Below are 25919 nucleotides of genomic sequence, written 5' to 3'. Positions count from 1 at the left end.
ACATCAAGTGTGTGCATGTTCAAGCACTGAAGTGATGTATATTATGCAGACTGTTGCCGGTCTGCGTGCCAAGTGTTCTAAGTGTGTGCCACCGCTTCAGACCCACAGCTGTTGACACAACAGGCCCAGATGGTTTTGATTTGCAGCTTGGTTCATTGTGACAGCTCTGGCTTTGGATGGCCTTTTCAGTCATTTTGCAACACTTCGGCATTTTCGAACACTGTCAGTATCCTTCTATATATATCAGGCGCATTTTCCCAGAGGCTAAACAAATCGGAAAAGGACAATAAAATCAAATGCACAAAAATTAAATAATTCATATTTTGAAATATATTATCTAATAATGTATACTTTTTTTGCAGAAATATCAGCAACAGATAAAGTTTCAGATTGTCTATTTGCCATCTTTGAGCTCATTGTGTTCTCAGTTATCTCTTAAAACATTACATGAGATTTGATGACTTAGGATTCGAAAAAGGTGGCTATATATACTATGTTTATAGTTACTTGTTTTTTTAGATATATGAAAATGTTCAAAAATGCATGAAAAATTGAAGTATAAAGGTATAGTTCATTGGACTTGTGCCCTAATGGAGAACTGTTGCGTCATTTTAAAGGGATAGTTCACCCACAAATTGTAATTCTTTCATTAATTACTCACCTGCATGTTGTTCTAAACCCGTAAGACTTTCGTTCATCTTCGGAACACAGATCTAGATCTTTTTTGAAGAAATCTGAGAGTTTTCTGTCCCTCTATTGACAGCTATACGCAACTTTGATGCTTCAAAAAAAATCATAAAGAACTTGTAAAACTAATCCATATGAATTGTGTGGTTTAGTCCTCATTTTCTGAAGAGACTCTATTACTTATGATGAACAGATTTAATATACGCTTTTACTCACATATAAGCATTGATCAACTCACACATCAGTTGTGGTAAATGGAAGCTGAAGCATGTTCACTTGACGTGCAAGAACCAGTGAGGTTTATTGGTGTCTCTCATGGAAAAGACATTCCCTAAAATTTATACATTTGCGTTCAAGAAACAAGTTATAGCCTAGGTTGAATAAATGATGATTGAATTTTAATTTTGGGGTGAAAAATGCTTTTAAATTGCTTTTAAATTCTGACAGTAAAATCACAGCTTTTACCGCCTTTGAAGACTTTGAGCATAAACAATTAGGGATATCAACAATATTACAAACTATCGGGATAATCCATGAATAATCGTTAGTTTAGCTTCGTTAAATCTCCACTGTGACTTTAAATCTATTGTGTAAAGACCTTCTCATCTACTATGGCTCACTGACACAGTAGTAAGTGTGACGCCTACCGTTCACTGCGCGCACTCACTTCAACAACAAGCTTACGCTCGCGCTGGAGCTGCGCCTGTTAGTGTCCAGCAGGCACCAAAAACAAGGATTTCTAGGTTTGTAATTAATTTAAAAAATTGGGAAATGGACCAGAAAGACACAGAAATGAACGAAAAGGGAGTTTCTTCTTCTACCAGCGGAGTTGTTGTTCAAGTCAGGGAGAAGAAAGGAGGTTTACGTGCTGCCATCCCATATATGCCTTTCCCAGTAGCTGTCATCTGCTTGTTTCTCAACACATTTGTGCCCGGACTGGGTGCACTTGAAGTAGCCTAATTTAAAATTGCTTGTCATCTTACGTTCATGTACTGTATAAGTAGCCTATATACCTATTTATACTACGTAAGGTATATTGCATTGTTTATACTTCAAAACAATTGCAATGGGAATGTATAAATACTTTTAGCAACGCTTATTGTATTTTTCTAATTCTAATTCATCTGTATGCATTCCCTAATATGTTTTCATTATGTTTTTTTTTAAGTATAGGCTACAATATTGTTGTACATGGGTTAATGATGACACATTTATTATTATTATTGTTTTTGTACTGATCTATTAGCCTACTTCTCACACTACTATACATTAAAAATGCACTTCATACAGACAATAGATACACCTACAATTAACATGTTTTCAATTTCAGAATTAAAAGCTATTTTTATGTTTTTGTGGGGCATGAAGTCAGAAGTGGGTGTTACAAAGAAGAAAAGAAAAGTCTCATCAAAAGGCTGAAATTCTCAAAAAGATAACCCTTAAGTAGGTTAGCTCACCTTGTGTTATTATTTCTTAGGACAATAAATAGTGAATCAGTTTTGTTTGTATGAAAATGGTATAAGTAACATGCAGAAAGCTGTTTTATTGTCATGTGACAAGAAAACCAAACAGGAAATGGTTAAGTCAAGTTGTGAAATGGTTAAACCCAAAGAAAATGATATGAAATTAGGTTTGTAATTAAAAAAATTGCTAAATAAGATAAAATAATGATTAACGTTTTTACACTGTAAAGCGTAAGAAAAATATGTTGTTACTTGATGGCCATTTTAGATTTTGAGTTTATCTTGAAAAGTGTATAAAAAATAATTATATTAAAGATTATATTTCTAACAGCATGGTGCTTGTTTTTAAGCTAAATTATTGAATTATATTTTCTTTTTCATCATTATGGACAACCTTAATTTCCCATTGAGCTTTAGAGCACCAAAGTGCACTTGGAGAATCTGGACATGGATCAGATTCTGGTTTCTTGCTCAAATTTAAGTTAAATTTTTTTATTTCAGCTCATGTAAAAATGTTCTTCTGTGGTAATAGATCCATCATCTGAATCTGCAAGAACACGTAATCAGGACGATCATAAATAATTGCATCCACTCCATTACTCTGATTGACAACTTGACCTTTTCTCCTTCATAGCTGATCCATTCATCCATCTCGGTACTGTCATTTCCACCTTGAATCTCAGTCGTGTTCTTTTGGTCTAAGTAATTGTTAATCTTTGGTATTTGGTCATGTGTGTGATCTTCTTGCGACCATCTTCTTTCATCCCGTTTTCTTAATTGCATGTATAGATTGTGCTGTAATGCCTTCTTCAAAGAGCAATTGGATTGTCTTATTTCTCTTTTAGGATTCTAGTACTGCATTAGACACATTAAAAGCATCAGCCGTTTACAAAGCATAAAAGCACACATGGCAGAAGAATATTGATCTCCTTTGTGTCTAATAAGGCTAGGAAGCATGACCTCGGGGGAAAAGGAAATTATCATACTCTTGGTTATTTTGCTGCAAACTTTGGAAGCTTGTTTCTGCCACAGAATAAAACATAAAGAAGGTAATTGCGACTTTTTTTCTAACAATTCTGACTTTTTTTTGCTCATACTTGTGAGTTTACATTTCACAATTCTTACTTTTTTTCTCAGGATTGTGTGATATAAACTCTCAATTGCGAGTAATAAAATCAGTCTTTTTTCCCCCTCAGAATTGGACTTTATGACTCGAAATTCCGAGTCTCACAATTCTGAGAAAAGAATTGTCATGATGGCTTCGTTTCCAGACACACAGTTGAAGAATGCAACACACACGTCTTCCGTAAATGCTATAGAATTCAACCAATCAGATAACGACCTCGAAACTTCTTGTGTTTTTTTTTCTCCATTTTGTGTGCATTATGCATCAGATGTTCAGCCAACGGTCCATGGGCATGATGTCCGAGACATCTCTGGGTGGAGCTATGTTTAGCAATAGAGTTATGGGTGGAGTTTGGGTGTGGTTGGACCAATAGCTCCACCCATTACAGCGAGGATGAGCCGGTCATCAAGCTCCACCAGTGTTGCCAGACGTACGATAATCATCGTATTTCTATGATAATTCGGACCTCTGTGAATAGTGAAAAAAAATCTCATAAAGTACGATAAATTCAGAATTTTGTGACACTTCAAATGATGGTCGTTATAATCATAGGGCTCCTATGATTCTATGAGAACGTTGATGTGGTGTTACGCACGTCTTCCATGGCATCTCACGTTACGTCTTTCTGGCCAATCCTTGTGGAGAATGACTCTCTCTCACAAGCACAAGTTAGCGTTCCTGCCGCGGTGCTTAGGTCAGTTGTTTCCAAGCTAACGTCAATTGTTTAGCAATAAAGTAAAATGCAGGTCATGTCAAAAAGTTGTTGGTCTAGTAGATAAATAACTGTATTCTGTACGTTTGACTCGTGTACAGTGATTTTCTTCCAAATATGAAACAATTTTAGCTCCTGGTACGATACTTGGACATTTCCAATCTGGCAACACAGCTCTACTCACTCGCTCTGCAGTGATCAGCTTCTCTTTATAATAAATAATGCAATATTCTATAAATTAATAAGAATTGTTCATTATTTATTTCATGGTGACTTTAATTAATGCATTAACCGATGTTAACAAATGAGACTTTATTCTAAAATGTTACCAAGTCTTTCAATAAAAAAGCATTGTCTATCGTTCGTTTTGGTAGGTGAGCTGATACGTTTTGGCTCCCTCGTCTTATATGGATCATGTAGTACATCAGATATCTCTCTTTAACCCCACAGCCATGTATATTTACTCCCTTTTTGTGTGCTAGTGTCTGCACTGATACCATGCTACCAGGAATATGCCGTTCCTCTATGACATCTTAGCATCTGGGACATTTGAAGAGCTTGGAATCTATCTCTGACAGTTGCAGATAGATTGATAATATAGTAATCCACCCTGTGACCACATCTCTCGGCCACTTGTGGCCCTCTGGTGTTTATGTCAATATTGGTTTCATCCATCAGGATACCCCCAGTGGACCCATGCCTAAAGCCATCTAATCTTGCAGTCCACTTCAGCATAGTGTTTCCTCCTCAAGTTTCGGCCAGTCCCTCTGGAGTCTGGAGGACACGGAGTGCTTTTGGAGGACGCAGTCCACGGGTCCGCAGCATAAATCAATGCATAAACTATATAAATACTTACAGAACAAAGATGAATTCTACAGGCAGTAATGTGCCTGTCTCATATCATCTCTGCAAGCGGGCACTGTTTGCCGCACAGTTGCTCATACATAAACTAGAGCAGAATATTATGACAAGTGAGGCCATGTTTGGATGACGATGATACAAGGGAAAATGCCAAGTGAAATGGGGCTCTCTTGAGCTCACAGTCTGCGCTCAGGTTGTCGGAGACCATTACCACTCTAGTTAGTGAGTCATGCTTGACAACCTGTTCTCCTCACCTTTAATTGCAGATACTTTGCAAGGCATGTGTTGGGTGCCAGATCTAATCAGATCATGCTAATTTGGATGTGCACCAATTGAGAGTCTTATTAGAAGATTTCTTTTAAAATGAAATGACAGAGAGCTGGGTACCTGGGTGCTTGCTTATGCAGGGATGTTGCAAGAAATGGAAATGGTTGTTTGACTAATAGTACAGTAAGCTAATTTTTAACTCCTTCCCTGCCAGCGTTTACTAAAAAAAATTGCCAGCCAGTGATTTTTGAACACTCACAAAACTTTTATTCTAGCTTCATTCATTCTTTTGTATAAACACTTGAATCTGGGCAAGTTTCATTTAAAAAAAAGAATTTTTCAACATATTTCTCTGTAACATTAGGCAGTTTTGATATGCTCCTGAATGATCACATTAGCTTCTTGTGCATAAGAAACTTCTATCCACTCCTTTTGTTCTTTTCACAGATCTTCTTTGATTGTTTTTGGACCTGGTGATGCTGTACTTTTTCAGAAGAATGTAACAGCGCACCCCAGTAAAAACATGAATTGCCAAAAAACTCATCAATGGCGGGGAAGCGTTGGGTCATAAATGACGAAGTGGCATGGAAAGAGTTAAATAAGGTGCTTCAGAAGCTGTGACTACACTAAGCTTTGACTTGAGCATTGAAAATGCCTTTACATTTTCAATTCAGTTGCTTGAATTGAGGTAGCAAAAACAAAATGGTTCAACTTTTCTCTTACGATATGACGAGACTCACACGGGCAAGTGGCAGGTACGCAATTTCCCACGAAAACCATCCCGACAAGTCTAAAATATGAACACATACAGTCGTGCTCAGAATTAATAGTGTACCTTTTACTAAAAGGTAAAAGGCCTGGATGGATGGATGGATGGATGGATGGATGGATGGATGGATGGATGGATGAAAATTTTTTCTCAGAATTCAGTTAATCCCACTTCCTGTCAACCCTGGTTCCAATGAGTTTTTTCTATACCCAACACTTCAGATTTCAAATTAAATGGTTATACTGGACTCAAACCTCCTGAGTGGCATCTTTCAATATTTTTTTCCCCTATGTGGTCAGCCATTCTGATAAATGGTGGCATCAAAATTATTTTGACAGTTGTATTTACAGCTGTTTAATTTTAGACTTGCATTTGCATAATTTGTTCAGGGTACTAGAAAAACAAAAATCTTGTTTTGCATTCAGGCTTTGTGCATACCAAGAATGTATCCTTTTCAAACAATATTTGCTTTAGATGTAATCAGATATGGATGGAATTTCATCTGAAGAATGTTCTCAATGTCTAGAAGTGGAAAACTGATCTAAATCCAAATGGGCAGTCATTTTATGGGGGAACATTTTAATTTCAAACATTTAGCTTATAAGGCAATGCTCAGAAGCACAGTTTTATGAAAATGCTGAAACTGAGCTAAATGTGCTGAATAATTAATTTTTTATAATGAAATACTTTTTGTTTTAATTTTCCCATGTTCTCGCAAGATATTTTAAACCAAATAGGAATGAACAGTAAATCATAGTGACCAGAGATTTTAAAATGGCCGAAGTAATTTGCAGTGAAAACAAAACAGCATAAATCTTAAGCTTGTTTCTTGGTCTTATACTGGATTAGCTGGTCGGCCTGATGGTTTAGGTGCAGACCAGCTAATGCTGGTTTAAACTATTTTTTTCAGCAGGGCAATTAGATATATTTGTGTTGCTCATGCCGATGCTATCCCAACACTCTTTGCATTGAACTTGTCGGTCTAGCCCTGCTCTTCTAGTTTCCATGACAGCAGAAGCTTCCCTGCCTGTCTTCACTAAGATTGAAAGCGATAGATAAGCCGGCACATGAATTCATTCCAAGTGGGTCCTTCAAAGTGCACTTAAAACGGGGGAGAAAATTAAGCCTGGTTATCATTTTAGATTACATTACTTCTTTTAGATCTTTAATAAAATGTTAAAATCCTCTTGTCAGCCTTTTTCAAAGCAAAGAGAAGTATAGACGTGCTGAAGACCCTGTGACTGTCGGGTAGAGGATGCTTGTGTGTGACCTTAACTCTCTTGTGGATTCAGGCTAAAAAAAGATTGGCTGTAGAGGTCAACAATATAGTGGTGCTATAATTTAGTGTTTCTATTTTAATCATTTCAATACTTTAACATAATCAAAGCTTTGCAAGTTTAAGTATCCAAGTTTAAGAATTGAAGTGTCCATAATGACTTATAAATGATATTCAATGAAGAAATTTCTTCTCAACTGTTGTAGAAGTACGTTAAGAACAGTATGCAGATGGGAATTATGAAAATATACCCAGACTTAATACATCCACTAGCTTAGCATTGTACTTTGACCTGTATATTTTTTTAACGGACATACATACAACTGTGGAAATAATTTACTCAAGTGCTTCATTTAACCAAAAAAATAAATAAATGGAACAATTTTACATACAAAATAAATAAATGCTTTAAACTCCTGAAAAAAAATATTGTTTGCACAAAAATATTAAGCTGAACTGTTTTCAACATTCAATTCAATTCAATTCAATTCAAATTTATTTGTATAGCGCTTTTCACAATACACATTGTCTCAAAGCAGCTTTACAGAAATTGCATTTCGGAAATGTACATAGAAAAATACAGTTAGTTAATCAAGTATTAATTTATGGCATAACATATCGCCGGCTTTGAGTCGTCTCTTCACAGGCGTCGAGTCGTCTCTTCACAGGCGTTGGGGCATCTGAAGTCTCCGTGAGAGGCTGGATACAAACTGGAGCTGACGAACGCTATTTACCTCGGGACTAGCGTCCCGAGATAACAGCAGAAAGGCAGATGGGAAATAATTAGCATAGCTGATGTTCATAATGTTAATGCATTCGAACCGATTCAGCAGTATCAAAGGTTAAGCATTAAGTGAATGCTTGGTTAAAGAGATGCGTCTTTAATCTAGTTTTAAACTGGGACAGCGAGTCTGAGGCTCGTACAATATCAGGAAGGCTATTCCAGAGTTTAGGAGCTAAATGCGAGAACGCCCTCCCTCCTTTAGTGGACTTAGATATCCTAGGAATGACCAGAAGCCTCGAATTTAGTGATCTTAAAGAGCGCGATGGATTGTATGGCGATAGAAGGTCTGTTAAATACACAGGAGCTAAACCATTTAGGGCTTTATAGGTCAGTAGGAATACTTTGTAATTGATACGTAACTTAATAGGTAACCAGTGTAGAGATGATAAAATAGGTGTTATATGATCATATTTTCTTGATCTAGTAAGAACTCTAGCAGCTGCATTTTGCACTAACTGTAGCTTGTTAATTGAGGATGTAGGACAGCCAGCTAATAAAGCATTACAGTAATCTAGTCTCGAGGTCATGAAAGCATGAACTAACTTTTCTGCATCAGAAACAGATAGCATGTTGCGTAGCTTAGCAATGTTTCTAAGGTGGAAAAAGGCTGTTCTTGTAATATATGAAATATGATTTTCGAAAGTCAAGTTGCGGTCTAGTATAACACCCAGGTCTTTTACTGTAGTGGATAAAGTAACAGGACATCCTTCTAAATTAAAGTTGTATTGTAAGGGATTTTGTGGGTAGTTTTTTGGACCAATAAGTAGTACCTCCGTTTTATCTGAATTTAATAGCAGGAAATTACACGTCATCCAGCATTTTATATCATTTAGACACTCTGTCAATTTAGATAAGTTAGTGTTTTCATCTGGTCGTGATGAGATATATAATTGAGTGTCATCAGCATAACAGTGGAAATTAATTCCATGTTTTCTTATAATATTACCAAGTGGCAGCATATATATTGAGAATAGCAGAGGGCCTAACACCGATCCTTGCGGCACTCCATAGTCTACTGACGTTATCTTTGATTTTTCCCCATTTAGACAGACAAAATGGTAACGGTCTGATAAGTAAGATCTAAACCAGCTTAATGCCTGTCCCTGAACACCAGTGTAGTTTTGTAGTCGATCCAGGAGTATTTTATGATCGATAGTGTCGAACGCAGCGCTTAGATCGAGTAGAACTAGTATTGAGATACAGCCTTGGTCAGAAGCTAAAAGTAAATCATTTGTAATTTTAACTAGCGCAGTTTCTGTGCTATGATGCGGTCTGAATCCCGACTGGAATTTTTCATAGATATCATTTTCTTGTAAGAAAGAGCACAATTGAGCGGACACAATTTTTTCTAGTATTTTAGACATAAATGGAAGATTTGAGATGGGTCTGTAATTTGCTAAGTTATTTGGATCTAATTGCGGTTTCTTAATGAGAGGTTTTATTACTGCCAGCTTGAATATTTTTGGAACATGACCTAAAAATAAAGACGAGTTAATAATATTAAGAAGAGGCTCTTCGACTACAGGTAACACTTCTTTCAGTAGTTTAGTGGGTATTGGATCTAATAAACATGTTGTTGGTTTCGATGCAATGATAAGTTTATTTAGCTCTTCCTGTCCTATAGTTGTAAATCGGTGTAGTTGTTCTAGAGGGGCCATAATTGAGGCTGAATCATAAGACATCATAGAGGATTGTATATTTACAATTGTGTTTCGGATGCTTTCTATTTTCTCATTGAAGTAATTCATAAAATCATTACTACTATATTGTAATGGAATATTTTGCTCTGGTGATGTTTGTTTATTTGTTAGTCTAGCCACGGTGTTGAATAAAAACCTTGGATTATTTTGGTTATTTTCTATTAGTTTGCGGAGATGCTCAGCCCTTGCTGCTTTTAGAGCCTTTTTATAACGTGACATACTGTCTTTCCACGCGATTCTAAAGACCTCTAAATTAGTTTGTTTCCATTTACGCTCTAAGTTACGAGTTTCTCTCTTGATTGCATGCGTAGCACTGTTGTACCATGGTGCTTTAGTTTTCTCTCTTACCTTTTTTAATCTAATTGGTGCAACAATATCTAGTGTACTAGAGAACATGGTGCTCAAACTGCTAGTCATTTCCTCTAGTTCATCTGTTTGTTTGGGTGCACTGCGCAGCTGAGATAGATCAGGTAAGCTATTTGAGAATCTATCTATAGTGGTTGGAAGGATTGTTCTGCCTGGTCGATAACGTTGCGCAACGTGACAAATTTCAGCAGTACGTATTATACAAGTTACCATGTAATGATCAGTGAGATCATCACTTTGCGGTATAATATTTATATCAGTTGGATTGGTTCCATATGATATAATTAAATCTAGTGTATGATTTAGACGATGAGTGGGACCGCTGACGTTTTGCGTGACCCCAAAGGAGTTTAATAAATCTGTAAACGCAGTCCCTAACGCATCATTTGTATTATCTACGTGTATGTTAAAGTCTCCAACAATTATTGCTTTATCGACATTGACCAATAGATCTGAGAGAAAGTATGCAAACTCTTTTAGGAAATCAGCATAGGGCCCTGGAGGTCTATATAGGGTAGCCAAGGCTAGAGATAATATGGATTTGTTTCTTGCATCTAAGAGCGTAACATTTAGCACAAGTACTTCAAACGAATTAAACCTGTGACCTGTTTTCTGAGTAACATTAAGAATATCTCTATAGATTGTTGCAACCCCGCCGCCACGACCGATCAGACGGGGCTCATGCTTATAACAGTATCCTGGTGGAGTGGACTCATTTAGACCGAAATAATCATTTGGTTTAAGCCAGGTTTCAGTAAGGCAAAGTACATCGAAACTATTATCTGTGACCATTTCATTTACAATAACCGCCTTAGGTGTGAGCGATCTAATGTTTAGAAGACCTAGCTTTAGAAATTGTTTTTGTTCACTGATATTTAGATTTTCTGGTTTAATTACAATAAGATTTTTGCTAGATCCTACACTAGATTTATTGTTTGGCCTCACTAAGCGAGGAATAGACACAGTTTCTATATAATGTTCTACACTACTTATATCAATTAAGTTGGGACAGCAAAGACTGTGATTTGGGCTTTGCTAATAACAAGAAATGTTTCATGAGCAGCAAATCAGCATATTAAAATAATTTCTGAAGGATCATGTGACACTTAAGACTGGAGTAATGATGCTGAAAATTCACAAGAATAAATTACATACAGCCTAGGTGACATGCAGCATGAGACATCTTCCAAAAACATAAAGAAATGTCAGCAACCCCAATCTTTCGAACGATAGTGTACATTTGAGCAGCCTGGCTCTTAGTTTAGTTTAGTATATGCAGATCAAATTATAATATATCACTGTTTGCATACATTGCTCTAGGGAAGTGTGCACTTTTGGAGAATGTTAGATTTGATCTAGTTTAAACTTAGATCTTGGACTAACCAACAAAAGGTCTGGTCAACATTTCATCTTATTTGGCCAAGAGTCAGTGAACGGACAGGACAGTACGTGAGTACCGCAGTACCACGTGTGTGGTGGACGTGACTTATAAGGCTGAGACCCAAAAGTAAGGAAGAAAAACAAACAGGAAACCAGTGTCTCGCAAAAGTGCATTGAAAGAAACCACAGAGGATTTCAGACTAAAAAATTAGATTTCTTTTATTAAACTGGAGCTGATAGTTGTTGTTTTTTTTCACCATTCAGTTACAATATTATACATGATTACTGGAATTAGGGGTCATTTGGTGTTTTTGTGACAATAGTTTGCTTTGAGAGCAATGTTTTTGGCAGCAGATAGAGGCTCTCTGAGCACTGTAACTTCCTAATTTTATACAGACGGTCTCTTCACTCACAAAATGAGATGAATGGGATAACATCATCCGGAGACTGTTATTGCTCTGGTCTCATTTTTAATACAGCTGCACTGTGGCAATCAGCAAAGACACCCGATAACAAATTACACTGATGCTCTTGCTTCTGATTACATAAGACTTGCAGTGTGATATTACCAATAAACGATATTACCAATAAACGGTATAAACAATAAAGCACGTTCGGCAATAAAGCACGTTCATCCCGAAGTTTAACTTTTGGGATGATGAAAATTACTTATGGGTTTTTTCATATAGCAAAATGTTCAAGCACACTTGTTAATCATTTCTGATCTTCTCAAGGCCCAGTCATTCCAAGTGAAATTATCTCTTGAAATTCTGTATTAAATGAGCAGAATTGGTGCTGTGAGCCTCATAAAAGACAGTGTTAACCTAAATGACTCTTTTTTTGTTGGAAAGGATTGAACAGAGAGTAAATGACTGATGAGTAATCAGCACCTCACAGAATGACTGAAAACTGTGATGACTGCAGGCAGTCAGACTGACTTTTTTGTGTCTCCTCGCAAGCTGTCTTGGCTCTCATCCTTGAGCTGTTATAAATAGAGGCCGTAGAGCCGTTGTGGAATTTTCAATTTCCGGTACGGTTGCTGTGCGTGCTTTATGTTTCACCTTGCATTCGAAATGCCTCTGTTATACGTCAAGCTAGTTGCCACCTGTGGACCAAACACAGTGTGCAATGTTGTATTTTAGAGGGTCAGTATGTACACTGAGGGCTAGTGAATGATGTGTTTAATTTTTTCCATATGCATCTGAAAAAAATATTACATTAGCTTATGCTACCTAGCTAGCCTTATAGCCTACAAAACTCACATTGACGTGACTCATACCCTCAAAAATTAATAAATATATACATTTTATATTTTATTTTATATATATATATATATATATATATATATATATATATATATATATATATATATATACACACACACACACTATGGGCTGCATTTATTTCATCAAAATACAGTAATATTTCGAAAAATTTTAAGTCAATGTATTTATTTTATATGATGGCCATATGATATAATGTCATGATTGACCAGCTGTTTTAGAGTTAAACATGAATTTTATATATGTATGTATATATATATAATAACTATATATATATATAACTATATATATATATACATGTATAACTAATTTGAAATCACCCTGCCTAAGAAGCATACAGTATACCGTAGTTTAACATGCTTGGTGCTCATAGGTCTTTCGTGAAATGTTTTTTTTCCTTATTGCTAAAAATCAATTTCTCTATGGATCTTTATTTTAAATAACAGGTTTACCTCCATAACCTTACTATTGTGCTCTTTTTACATTTGAACAGAGGTGTCAATATTCACATTCATTACTCTGGTAGAAGTATAGATACTAAGGTTTAAAAAGACTTCTGTCTATATATATATTGTAGCAATGTTCAGGGAAGAAGGAGGCGGGAACCGGCGAACAATCAAAATAAACTTTATTTAAAATACAACAAACAAACTAAAATAGCCTACCGCCAGCAGCCCCTCGCGGACGACTGCTGGCTTACCCAAAATAAAACATAACGGCCAGCAGCCCCTCGCGGACGACTGCTGGCTAAAATAAAACACAAATACAAAAACCAGAACAACTAAAATCAGGCCTGTTCCTCTCTCGATCATTAATGTCGTCGCTGCCCCTTTATGCTTCCGCTCCTCCGTGAGAGATGCGAGACCGGTGTGCTATACAGGTGTTGCTCATTAGCAATCGCACCACCGGCCTCGCGCCGTTCTCTCACGTCCCTTGGCCGTCCCTCGCCACATATATATATATAATATATATATACTATATACTATAGTGCACTACCCCACCTCCTCAAAAAAACATTTTTCTAAAGGCCATAATGACTATAATGTTATATTAAAATGTTAATGTTGAAACATTTTGGATGCTACCTGTTTCAGCCGCATATATGCCCATTGAAAATGAACTCATTTTAGTACAAAGCAAATACATTAAAGAACCATATATGTGTACTACTGAGCATTAATAGAGCGGAAGATATGATGACTAGTTGCCTATAAGTATTGTAATTGTAATTGCAAAAAGTCAAACTTCAGAGGCATGTTATTATCAATAACCTTTATTGTAATGTAAATGTACATAAGCTTAGCTGCAGGAATCTGTGAGGGCAACGGACAAGAAAACTGGTGTACCCAGGACAGGCTTAGTTACAATCACCCTTATATGGTTGTCTTATACAATAAACATTAGTGCTGTCAAAATTAACGATTAATCTACAATAAAAAATAACTCATAATCCTGATTGATACATTCCTGGTATGTAAATGAATAATTGAACGATGACAAGCCGGAATGAAAACAAGCCGAAATGAAATAGGAGTAACGAGACTATTTTTAAAATGTAAGGAGTAGAAGTAAAAAGTCTGCTGAAAAATAATTACTCCAGTAAAGTATAGATACCCAAAATTTCTACTTAAGTAAGGTAAAGAAGTATTTGTACTTCATTACTTGACACCTCTACATTTGAAGAGGGGGAGATCGTGTTGAAATGTGTCTTCTGATAAACTGAAGGTCGTTCCTGTTTATCTGTCCAAATCACAAGCTTCCACTCGCTTGGGTCAGAGATGGGTGAGGAAGATAAGTGATTAATATTTATGTAATGCAAAGCTGAATTTTCAGCATCATTGCTCTAGTCTTCAGTGTCACATGATCCTTCATTCTAATATGCTGCTAATAATCTAATATATGCATATTTACTGCTCAAGAAACATTTCATATTATTATCAATGTTGTGCTGTCTAGTATTTTTGTGAAAACCATGATTCTTTTCCTAATTAAAGGGAATGACATGAAGACTCCACCATATTATCAGACACACACACTTGCACTACAAACCATTTGTGTGATCTTGCACCTTGTCAACAATGCTTCTGCCTGTCAAATAGGCACATGTCTGCTTGCATATGCCTCACATGTAATTCAGACATGCACACATGCACACTCGTTTTCTCTATGAAGAAGGGATTCATGAAGATAAGATACAGTAGAGGTCTTAATCCCCGCACATTAGGCTCACAATCACTATAATTTTCCCTAGCCTTCCTCACATATGCCCCATTGGCAGTGTGGGAGGTTAATTATCCCGTTGAGTTCCTTTTCTTCTGAGAGAGAGAGACAATGTTGCAGGAGAGCGTTTGCAGATTCCCTCTGAAGGTTTTCGGGGGCATCTGTAAAACATTTGTTTTTGTTTTTGGTCAGTTTTAAACGTCTCTGCTATATAAGCACTTTTGGTATAAATAGTCATGGTGTTCTTTGGTTTAGCTACAAGAAATAAATCAAATTAAATTTAAAAAAAAGTGTTTTATTGTAATATCTTACAATATTATTGTATTATAAAATAGATGGATGGAAATGTCGGTGCATTTCTCCTCCTTGAGTCAAAGAGATGGAGAGAGAAAGAGAGATTGTTATTTTCCATTTCCTAAATTCATTCTTTGTTTCTTTGGTGTCTATTGTAAGCTATCTGCTTTTTGGGACAGTAAGCGTATTGTTTGTATAACGACCGTGGGAATAAGAACATTGTGAAAGTTTTTTTTTTATTTCATCCTCAACTTGGAAAGCCCCTTCCAAAAGATAAACTTAAGAGGTTCTGTCCCAGTTCCTCTTTGTAATAGCCAAACATTTCATAGCGCCAGACCATACTGTTGACCAAAAGACAGGCTGTAACCGGAGTGAATAGAGTACATTTCTCACAATCAGGGGACTCAAATGAGCTATGCTAATGTTCAACCACTGTCCCATTACAATCTATTATTGTGATAATACTAATGCGATGGCAGCACAGTGCAGCCTTCTCGCTCAATCTTTATCTGTGGAAATTATGCTTATCGGCCTTACAAATATGGAAAGCTCCTCATAACCTAATTTCTCTGGATAGAAGAAATATCCATATGACAAATATCTATATGACAAGAGATGTCTTGGTGAGTTACGGTGCCATGCTGGTTAAAGGTGCTGTATGTAGATTTGCAGAAATTTAGGAAACATGCTACATTTACATACTTGTTTCTCCATAAACAATTCTACAGCCAGTTATTCTACTTTGAAATGTATGTTCCGTGCCGGAATGTCTGTTTTTGTTTTGGTCTGTGTGATCCCGCACACTGCCAATTTACCCAATAGTATTTCGACATCCCGGGTTGCCAGTTATCGGAAATCACAGCGCATTGCAGCCATAGAAGCCAGCAAACAAACTGGGTCAGACATCACAGATTCTACAGGAATAAAGCCTCAAAGTCTATATAAAAAGCTCTATGTCCAGAGCGGCATGTTAAAACACGGTTAAAACAAATCATCAACTTTTAGCGTAAGGCTCGTTGCTTTCCATTGTCAATTGCGCTTGTGCCTGTTGCTTGTCCTCAATCTGGCAAGTTGTGGCAACCCACATGAACGTCGAGTCCGAGTCTACCGGCAGCCGTAATGCACCTTTAACGCAAAGTTTCCAAAAGTTCCCAAGCACTCGTCTACCCTACCAGAATAGTAACATTTGAAGATTTACAATCCATTTCAAATAGGAATTTAAAGCAATGTACTTGTGAAAAATGGACTTGTTATATATTACCTATTACATGGAGTTATTATGAATGTTTCATTGTTATTGTCTGACTCCATCCGGCTATGTGAAGCCAAATTTTAACCATTCAATCAATAATTTTTTTTTTTTTTAATTAGTACCTTTTTTGTACATTTTTTTTCTTGTTACATTTCCTGTTTTACTTGTAAATACTTCAGATTATGGAAGTAAATAAGGTTGTGAATGTTAATTATGTTATAAATTTAAATTTTATGTTGTTCTAGATTTTTTAAAGATACTTTACAAAGATTTTTTTTCATATAACAACAGTTAAAAACATAAAAAGGATCAGAAAGAATCATATTAGTAGTCCATATGATTTGTGTGCTATATTGTGTTAATACAGACCAAAATGTAAGTTATTCAGCAATAAACTTTTAAGCATATACTGTAGAACAAACATTCATTTCAACCCAGACCACCAATGTATGAAACCTACAGGCACGTCTGACATCACTGACTGCTCTTAAAATCACCATGTTAATTTATATTCAAGCTCTGTTGTTAATATTTTATGCCATAATTATGCCTATAATTCACAACCTGATGAATGATATCATTACAGTGTGCGGTTTTAGGCTGAGATTAAGACTGAGGTCTTACTGCTTGCGTTAACCGTTTTAACCACAGAAGAGGATCATATCGCCTCATGTTGATAGCATCTCACTGTGTTTTTGTGACAGGTACATTCATCTCAGCCTTCACAGTTCTGTGCGGAGCGAGGACAGACCTGCCCGACAGACACATGTGCTGTGTGTTCTGGCTGAACATCGCAGCTGCCTTCATTCAGATCGTCACTGCCATCGTCATGGTGGGCTGGATCATGAGCATATTTTGGGGAATGGACATGGTCATTCTCGCGAGTGAGTATGCTTCAGTAATACCAAAGCAGGGTTATTTTATTCTTCATTTATTTAAAGGGGATAGTTTACCCAAAAATTCTGTCACTAATTACTTGCCCTCATGTCATTCCAAACCTGTAAGACTTTCATTCATCTTCAAATGAAGATCTTTTTGATGAAATCTGAGAGCTTTCTGTCCCTCCATTGGCAGCAACGCAACTGAAACTTTGGTAGTTGCGTGGACTGTCAATGGAGGGACAGAAATCTCAGATTTCACCAAAAAGATTTTCATTTGTGTTCCGAAAGTCTTACGGGTTTAAAACGACATGGTGAGTAATTAATGAAAGAATTTTCACTTTTGAGTGAACTAACCCTTAAATACTTTGGGTTGTTTTTAAAAGAGTAGATCGTCCCAAAATTACAATTTTGATATTATTTATTCACTTTACTTTTGTGCCAAAAATTATTTTTCCTGTGGAATACAAGAGTATTGACCACTTTGATACCTTTAAGGTGGTTATTCGGTTTATTTATTTTTGGTCTTTGCTGGATTTTGATTGCAAAGGTCTCTATATGAACTGCTGTTGTTAAAATAGAAACTAATAAATAAATCCAAAAAATGTATCCTTAATATAATTCTACTTTTGTGTTCCATTAAATAGTGAATAAATAAAGTTTAAAAATATACTTAATTATATAAAATTATATATTAATTTAAATCATACTATATTCACTTTAAGAAGTTGATGGTCATGATCTCATAGATCTTTATTTTAATGATTTCCAGCAAAACTAGAACATACAGTTAAAGTGTTAGTTCACCCAAAAAATAAGATTCTGTCATCATTTACTCACCCTGATGTCGTTCCAAAACCCGTATGACTTTATTTATTCTGTCAAACACAAAAGGTGATATTTTAAAATATATTTTTTGTCCATACAATTAAAGTCAATGCCATAAAGTGTTGTTTTGGACTTTCATTAAATGGACAAAAACAGTTAAAACATCCTTCAAAATATATTATTTTCTGTTCTGTAGAAGAAAGAAAGTAATACAGGTTTGGAACAACATGAGGGTGAGTAAAAGCTGACAGATTTTTCATTTTTGGGTGAACCACCCTTTATCACGCGTAGTAAGTGTAAGAAAAGATGACAAGATTTCATCAGTCACCCTGCATTGGGCCATAGTCATCTCCGTTCATGTTCAAGTTCAACCTCACGTTTCTCGCTCCTTATAATACCATCTCCGGCAGAATTCTTTGAACAATGACTATTAGAGCGGTCTGTTTGTAGGAGTGGATTGAAAGCGCTGCAGTAATTGTTCTGTGTAGGCGGACGAAGCAACTCGCAGAACTTTAATTTCTCACGTCACATGTTTTTCCTGTAGAACAAATTTATTGAATATTTAAACACAGATTCGATTTTATTGTGCCGTTGTTGAATGTTATTCAGGATTCCCTTTTGACTTGCTTTTGTTCTGCATGTATCTTTTTATGGATTTATTTCAAATATCTAATCTGTTATTTATTTATGTTACTACTTCACAACCTTTTGGATCGAAAGTCTCTGAAGGTAGGTGGATCTAATATTTGACTTTTGTCCTGTCACAACTCATACTCAGACCTGTCTCAGATATAACACCTTGAATATTATAAAACATAACCTGCACGCATTGGCCACAAATACATATTGCGTTCTACACTGCAAAAATGAAGTGTTTTGTTGTAAAGACAATGTTTCTTTGTTGCTTCCTTTGTTACCTCAAGATCATCCAGGAGAGTAAGGGATTTAACATAAAATACTTAAAGGGACATTGTGTAGGAATTTCTCCCATCTAGCGGTGAAATTGTATTTTGCATTCAAACGAATTGTGCTCTCCAGCGCCTCACTTTTTCAAATGCGTGTTGCATCTACGGTAGCTGTTATGTACCAAAAAGCTATGACAGGATGTTTTCTAATACCATTCGTCGAGTTTTCCTTCAGGTGAACAGGTTTTTTATTTCAAACAAACTGCAACTTGACACAACGAACAAACGAATGTTACAGTATGAATAATATCAGTGCAATGCAGCCTTTTAAACTTGCCGGGGCCGTGACTCCTGTTTAACTCCAAAGTCTACGTCAGTCTCTTATAGCAAGGACGCCCATTCCGGTTCGTGTCGCAATGATGACGGACAGCCAACAGCACCGCCCTGAGAGATGATAGCAGAGAAAGTGAAAGCAAAGACAGCAACAAAAGAACAACATATCCTCGGAGCACGTAACAAGCGCCTCTCACTGCTCTGTTCCTCCGTTTCTGCTGCTTTCAGTCACGTGACGCTGGCTCTGAACCAAAACAAGTTGTGGAAACGCGTTGGCCTAGTACTTTTTGACCCTCTCTGCTATTATAGTTTTTCAAGATAGCGGAACGACATGGAAGCCTCCGTGGACCTTTCCGTCACATGTAAATAAAGATAATAAATTCTTCATTTACGAGGATAAGTCAGATAATTGGCAGAGGTATTTGTACACCATTGAGGAAATATTTATGAGTAAAAATATTTATTTTAGATAATAAAATACCTAAAAAACTACACATTGTCCCTTTAAGTAAGCAACAAATGCTCAAGCAGGTGAGATGCAGTGCAAAAATATGCTTTTATTATAAACACTAGAGCTGCATGATTAATCGTTAAAAGATAACAATCATGATTCAGACACCTATGCAAAGTTATTCCTAAATTAAAATGATTCGGCTATGTCTATTAAACGTTTGACAAGTACAATCACAGCGAACATTCAAATCGGTATTAGCACTGCTGCTGAGCCAGAGAGAGAAGTTGCCATGTATGAAACAGCTTCACAAACAGTCAGTAGCATTGTCATTATTTTCTGTGTTACAAAAACTCAAATTATACAATTATAAAAGTTAATACGTTTATAGCAATTACATCGCTACGCCATTTGGTGGCGAGAAATGACTGTTAAAAAAATGTATTGTCATTGAATCATTCACTCAAGATATTCGTTCAAAAACGCTGATTCATCTAGTAATGAAACAAGTTAAGTCTTTAGGTGTGTTCGACTTTATGCGGCGCTGCGCAAGACCGACCGGCGTCTGACTTGAAATTTTGTCAAATATTTCAAATATTTATATTTATCAACGAATCAAAGAATGTTTTAGCATGGTTTCCACAAAAATATCAAGCAACACAACTATTTTCAACATTGTTAATAATTAGAAATGTTTCTTGAGCACCAAATCAGCATTTCTGAAGAATCATGTGACACTGAAGATCTGAAAATTCAGCTTTTTCATAACAGGAATAAATTACATTTTAAAATATATTAAAATAGCCTTGGCTGTTCAGCTTAGCGAGCCAGTCAGTGCATGAGAATAAAAGCAAAAGTGATGAAAGTAAGCAAATGAGTCAAGACGACAGACCGAGTATTTTCATTCAACACAGTCAGTATTTGTCATTGAATCATTCACTCAAGATATTCGTTCAAAAACGCTGATTCATCTAGTAATGAAACAAGTTAAGACTTTAGGTGTGTTCGACTTTATGCGGCGCTGCGCAAGACCGACCGGCATCTGACTTGAAATTTTGTCCGACGCCACATCACGACCTATGCCATCAAAGTACGAGAGCGAGTTGTGAACAGATGGCTCACTCGGCCAGTGCAGCTTTTCCAGAGCGACTGCACAAGTTCTGATGACGACACCGCTTTTCCACGATTGGTCGGATTCACCGATGACAACAGTGACGTATGTTTCGTGTTTATTCTGACACCTTCAGTTTCCGTTAATGCTCACAAGTTCATGTTTTTATAACAGCAAAAACTCTTTTCATGTAATCATAATGTTATATTGTGTCATGTCTATCAAAATAACACCGATAAAAATATATAGACCCACTTTATTGGTTTTAAAATAGTATAGGCTTGTGAAATGTATTCTTATACAGATGGTGCTGTATTAAGCAGTACATAAAAAGTGTTTCTGTTGCCTCATGAAAACATCTGAAATGTCTATGTAATCGATAAATATTCGATCTAATCCACTTCATCTGTGATAAAGTAAGCAAACACCGTGCGAGCATCGCTACAGGAAGCAGAAAGTGTCTGACTTGACGGCCCTGTTTTCTGCAAGCTGCAAATCTCGTTGATCGGTCCGCGTAACGCCACATGAAGTCCAACATGCCTTTTTATGAGTAAGTCGTTTCATTCAAGAGATTCATATAAAAAAAATAAAACAGTGATTCATCCTGAAACAAGAGAAGTCATTGAATCATTCATTCAAAACAATTAAACAAATTTTTTAAAAAATTAAAACATTTTTTTAAATGGATTGAAGCAAATCAAATTGTCCGAACCTCATGTGAATTACATGTTATTTTATATATTATATATTCAGAGACATGAGATGCCAAATCTCTCTATGGTTATCACGGTCAACTATTCCAATTTTTTAACAGAATGGTAATTTAAAGGATTCACTTTTGCATTTAAATGCAAATGTTTAAACTTTGCAGTGTGTATGTGAGCATTATGAAATAATACACTAATGTAAAGCATTCTAAATGCAATTAAAAAAAAAAACATTGCAATATCTTAAACAGCAAAACATAATAATATATTTGATACAGGTCTGCTGTCCTCACAGTTTGCTCACTCATTTCAGCCCATTAACACTACACATGCTGCAAGCCTGGCTTCTCCCATTCTGTTTATTCTGATCCATCTTGGATAATATGCCTCCCACTACCTGCCATCTGCCAGTCTCCTCTCAGTCTGTTTGATCCACTTTTGTCCATTAAATGCCAGTAGAACCATAGCGCTCATTAGAAAAGAAGCATTGCAGACGTGAGGCTTCATACAGAGACTGCTACACCGATCACCACTATAACTCCTTCAGTCGCACGCTGGGCCCTTTGACAACATCTTTAAGCAGTCTTGCCTTTGTGGCACAGCAGCCTTGAAAGACGCTTTAAAGTAATATTTCACCTCAAGAATCAAACATGATTTTCTTTTTCATGACACACAAATTTTTTAACAATATTGTGTTGTAAGGATATAATGAGAAATGAGGCCAATATAATAAAATTGAATGAGAAATGGCTGTCAAGCTTCAGAAAGGATGCAAAAGCACCATAACAATAAAATCAAATATTTAATGAAAGTAGTCCATATGACTAGAATACCATATTTCCATACACTTTGCGGGCTGTTAACCTCCTGAATCATTTAGTCAGTGAGAATCGGATCAGTCTGTTTTGTGAACGAATCATTCATGGGTCGACTGAATAATTGAAAAGCTCTGAAGGAAAAAAGGACCAAATTCATGATGCTTTTATGGTGCTTTTTGGTCATTTGTCAGCTTGACACCCCCAATCCTCATTCATTTTCATTACACTAAAAAAAGTGACCAGGATATTCTTTCATACAGGTTTAGAATGCCATGAATATTAACAAATTCATTTTGGTGTCTACTATCCCTTCAACTAATACATTGCCTAACGTTTTGCAGCACAGATTACTAAATGGCTTGCATGCCAAAAAAAATTGACTTGTTGTTTGAAGCTTGGATCTTGAAAGCTTTAATGCATTGAGTCGTCTGCGTTTAAACCTGTTATAATGCAATGCTTTAAGAAGCTCATGAGTCATTAGTCTATCCCCATCCTAAATCTCACTATAAATGCTTAAAGATAAAGCCAAAACCTGTGATATGTAAATGCAGATATAAGACTGCTCCTCGAGCTGAACCAGGGAGGCACTTTAGAGGAGATGAGTAAGAAAGCTGAACTGAGTCACATCTCCAGACGAATATTAAATGTTTAGGTGAAGATGGTTTCCTAGGCTTTCTGTAAGAAATTAAACTGTTGTTTGGTCATTCGGTTTTTAAACATCTACCTCATTTTACATCACAAAAAAGATTCAATGTAATAAAATATTATTGATAACAGGTTTATTTTAGTATTATTTATATACTAAAAAAAATCAGTTTCACTTTGTTTTTAAACCTGTTTTTCAAGTTTTCATCGAATATTATTATCATTTTTACTTTATTTCAGCTTTATTTCAATAAACATTTGAACTAGTTTTAGCTAACAATAACAACACTGGTAAATTATTATGCTAACATAATAGCACACACAAAAACAAAATGAGGAACTTTTGGAACCAACCAAAATTTCAGTTATTAGTCACTGAAAATTAGTTAAAATAAGTTGTTGAAATAATTTTGAGTTTGTAGTGACACGACACTGAGTGAAAAAAATGGCTTTATGGATATACTGTATTTAACTATGGATCAGGCTTTGAAGAATTAGAACCTACAACCTTTTAGTTACAAGACCAGATATTTAATCATTAATCTACACAATCTACATTTATTCTGTTCAAAAGTTTGGTGTCAGTAAGTGCTTTTTGGTTTTGTTCTGGAAAGAAATCAATACATTTATTAGGCAAGGACACATTAAATTGATCAAAAGTGACAGTAGACATTTATACTGTTTCCAAGGATTTATATATGAAATAAATGCTGTTCTTTTGAACTTTATATTTATAAAAGAATCCTGAAAAATATTTTAGCACGGTTTCCACAAAAATATTAAGCAGCACAACTATTTTCAACATTGTTAATAATTAGAAATGTTTCTTGAACACCAAATCAGCGTATTAGAATGATTTCTGAAGAATCATGTGACACTGAAGATCTGAAAATTCAGCTTTTTCATAACAGGAATAAATTAAATTTTATAAATTACATTATAAATTTTAAAATATATGAAAATAGGCTTGGCGGTTCAGCTTAGCGAACCACTCAGTGCATGAGAATAAAAGCAAAAGCGATGAAAGTAAGCAAATGAGTCAAGACGACAGACCGAGTATTTTCATACAACACAGTCAGCTTTTGTCGTCGCTTGTTCTTTTACGTGTGTCACGGCAATAAGAAGACATTTTTAAAACATTATAAAGTTCTTATACCGATCCCAAACCTTTGAATTGTAGTGTATGCGTACAGTAACAGCAGTCTTGTGATCTGTGATGTTCTTGTACTCGCAGGCTACAGGGAGCAGGCCGTCCCTCAGCAGCTCTGATTACTGTCCTGCAAACCTAACCTTTCTCCTGCGCTGTCCCGCCAACATGCATGGAGCTTTGAGGCGGACCCTGCGTGGCCTGGGAGATCCAGGGGTCGATCACATGCAGATTTTCAGCCCAACTCCTGCTACTTCCTGTCCGGTCAGGTATTGCATCAAGGGGACCTGACTGTTGAGGGACAGCAGAAAAGAATGAACATTCTGTGAATATTTCTAAAAATTGTGCAAACGTACAAAACGTCTATGTGCCGAACACATTATATTCCTGTCAGGGAAAACCGATCTTAATCGTACTTTACTCTGTAGTCTTAATGTATGTATTAAATTGACCAATATACATTATGAACATTTTAGCTGTAGCTACAAATAGTAGCTGAAAGAATCTTAAAAGGAACACACACAAAATTACTGAACCTCATGTTTGTTCATATAAAATCAAAATAAAATACATTTTGGGTGAACTATCCTTTTAAAATTTTGCTTCTCACATACATATAACACTAAATATTTTTTATGTCAAGTGCATTACAGTGTCTACAGTATTTCATTATAGTGTGCTGTTTTTATTACTCAATTTAAGCATTATAAAACAGACAGTGTGTATTTGTTTTATGAAATGTAACTTGTATTCTGCATAAATACATCACCTGTTGTTGTTAATCTCTATTAGTCCTCATACCCAGAGACTACCAGTCAGAAATATAACCTTTTTCTCCAGTAATAATCTGTTGTTAAGTAAAACAGCCAAGTATTGGTGAATCACTGTATGCCAGTTTCCATAGTGACTGGCCACTTTAATCAACCCATGCGTAGGGTATGTAATAACGCAATTAAGTGCGAGTTATTTTTATGTGACCGACATAGGAGAAAGGCATGGTGCAAATTGAAATGGGCAAAACATTATGATTTAGGAATGGCATTGAAAAATTAACCACCAATTTCAAAAGGCAGCACCAACTGAGCAAGCAGAATTTGTGCTATTGCTGAGTGTGCAATACTAAATATGAAGTATTCGGAACTGGTTCATTGTGTTACTCGCACTAAGAGTCTCAAATTTTGTTGAGTCTCTCTGGATGTTATGATATAAACAGTAAGCTGGTCTCTGGTGTGAATGTGTGCTGTAAATGTATTTGAGGATTTGTTGTAAATATGGACAGAAAGTGAATTAGTTCTGTAATGTCGTGCTGTTGCGTTTACTTTTTTAATACAAACATTATATTCCAGTGCTAAGTCCAAAGGCCTACATATTACGGCCAAACATATGTTACACAGCAGACTTACACAATGACATTGTCACATCTCTAGAAATGTAAGAGGTACATATCTAATAAATTCTGCTTTTAAAAAGTGACATTTTGGTGTCTTGTTTCCCTTTCTAATTACAAACTAATAAATACAACAAGAAGTAACTAATCTTGTTATAGTAATGTTTATTTTTCTGCAATGGTGCTACTCAAAATCTTGCTCATTTAAGGTGTGTGGAAATTTAATTTGTTCATTTGTAAGGAATTTTATATCATTGCCATGGCGTCTT

General features: G+C 35.9%; 2 protein-coding genes across 2 annotated transcripts in view; both read left to right on the top strand.

Moving 5' to 3' along the window:
* LOC143729596 (uncharacterized) overlaps nt 1–25919 on the top strand; it is a 700608-nt gene that overhangs the window by 41308 nt on the left and 633381 nt on the right. The window lies entirely within an intron of this gene.
* stum (stum, mechanosensory transduction mediator homolog) lies at nt 1336–25736 on the top strand. The gene is made up of 3 exons (XM_077219572.1): nt 1336–1627; nt 17145–17324; nt 24351–25736. The coding sequence occupies exons 1-3, from the start codon at nt 1459–1461 to the stop codon at nt 24383–24385; spliced, it is 384 nt and encodes a 127-aa protein (XP_077075687.1). The 5' UTR covers nt 1336–1458; the 3' UTR covers nt 24386–25736.

This window comes from Siphateles boraxobius, unplaced genomic scaffold (genome assembly GCF_051911475.1).
Source record: "Siphateles boraxobius isolate OS27281-9 unplaced genomic scaffold, OSU_SipBor_1 8, whole genome shotgun sequence".
Taxonomy (NCBI): Eukaryota; Metazoa; Chordata; class Actinopteri; order Cypriniformes; family Leuciscidae; genus Siphateles; species Siphateles boraxobius.
The sequence above is the reverse complement of the archived record's forward strand: the minus strand, read 5'-3'. Positions and strand labels throughout refer to the sequence as shown.

What these genes read in the sequence shown, in the direction of transcription:
- stum (XM_077219572.1), top strand. Translation starts at nt 1,459, where the DNA reads ATGGACCAGAAAGACACAGAAATGAACGAAAAGGGAGTTTCTTCTTCT. An exon ending in CACATTTGTGCCCGGACTGG is followed by an intron (nt 1,628 to 17,144) that starts GTGCACTTGAAG and finishes TTTTTGTGACAG; the next exon opens with GTACATTCATCTCAGCCTTC. An exon ending in GGACATGGTCATTCTCGCGA is followed by an intron (nt 17,325 to 24,350) that starts GTGAGTATGCTT and finishes TTGTACTCGCAG; the next exon opens with GCTACAGGGAGCAGGCCGTC.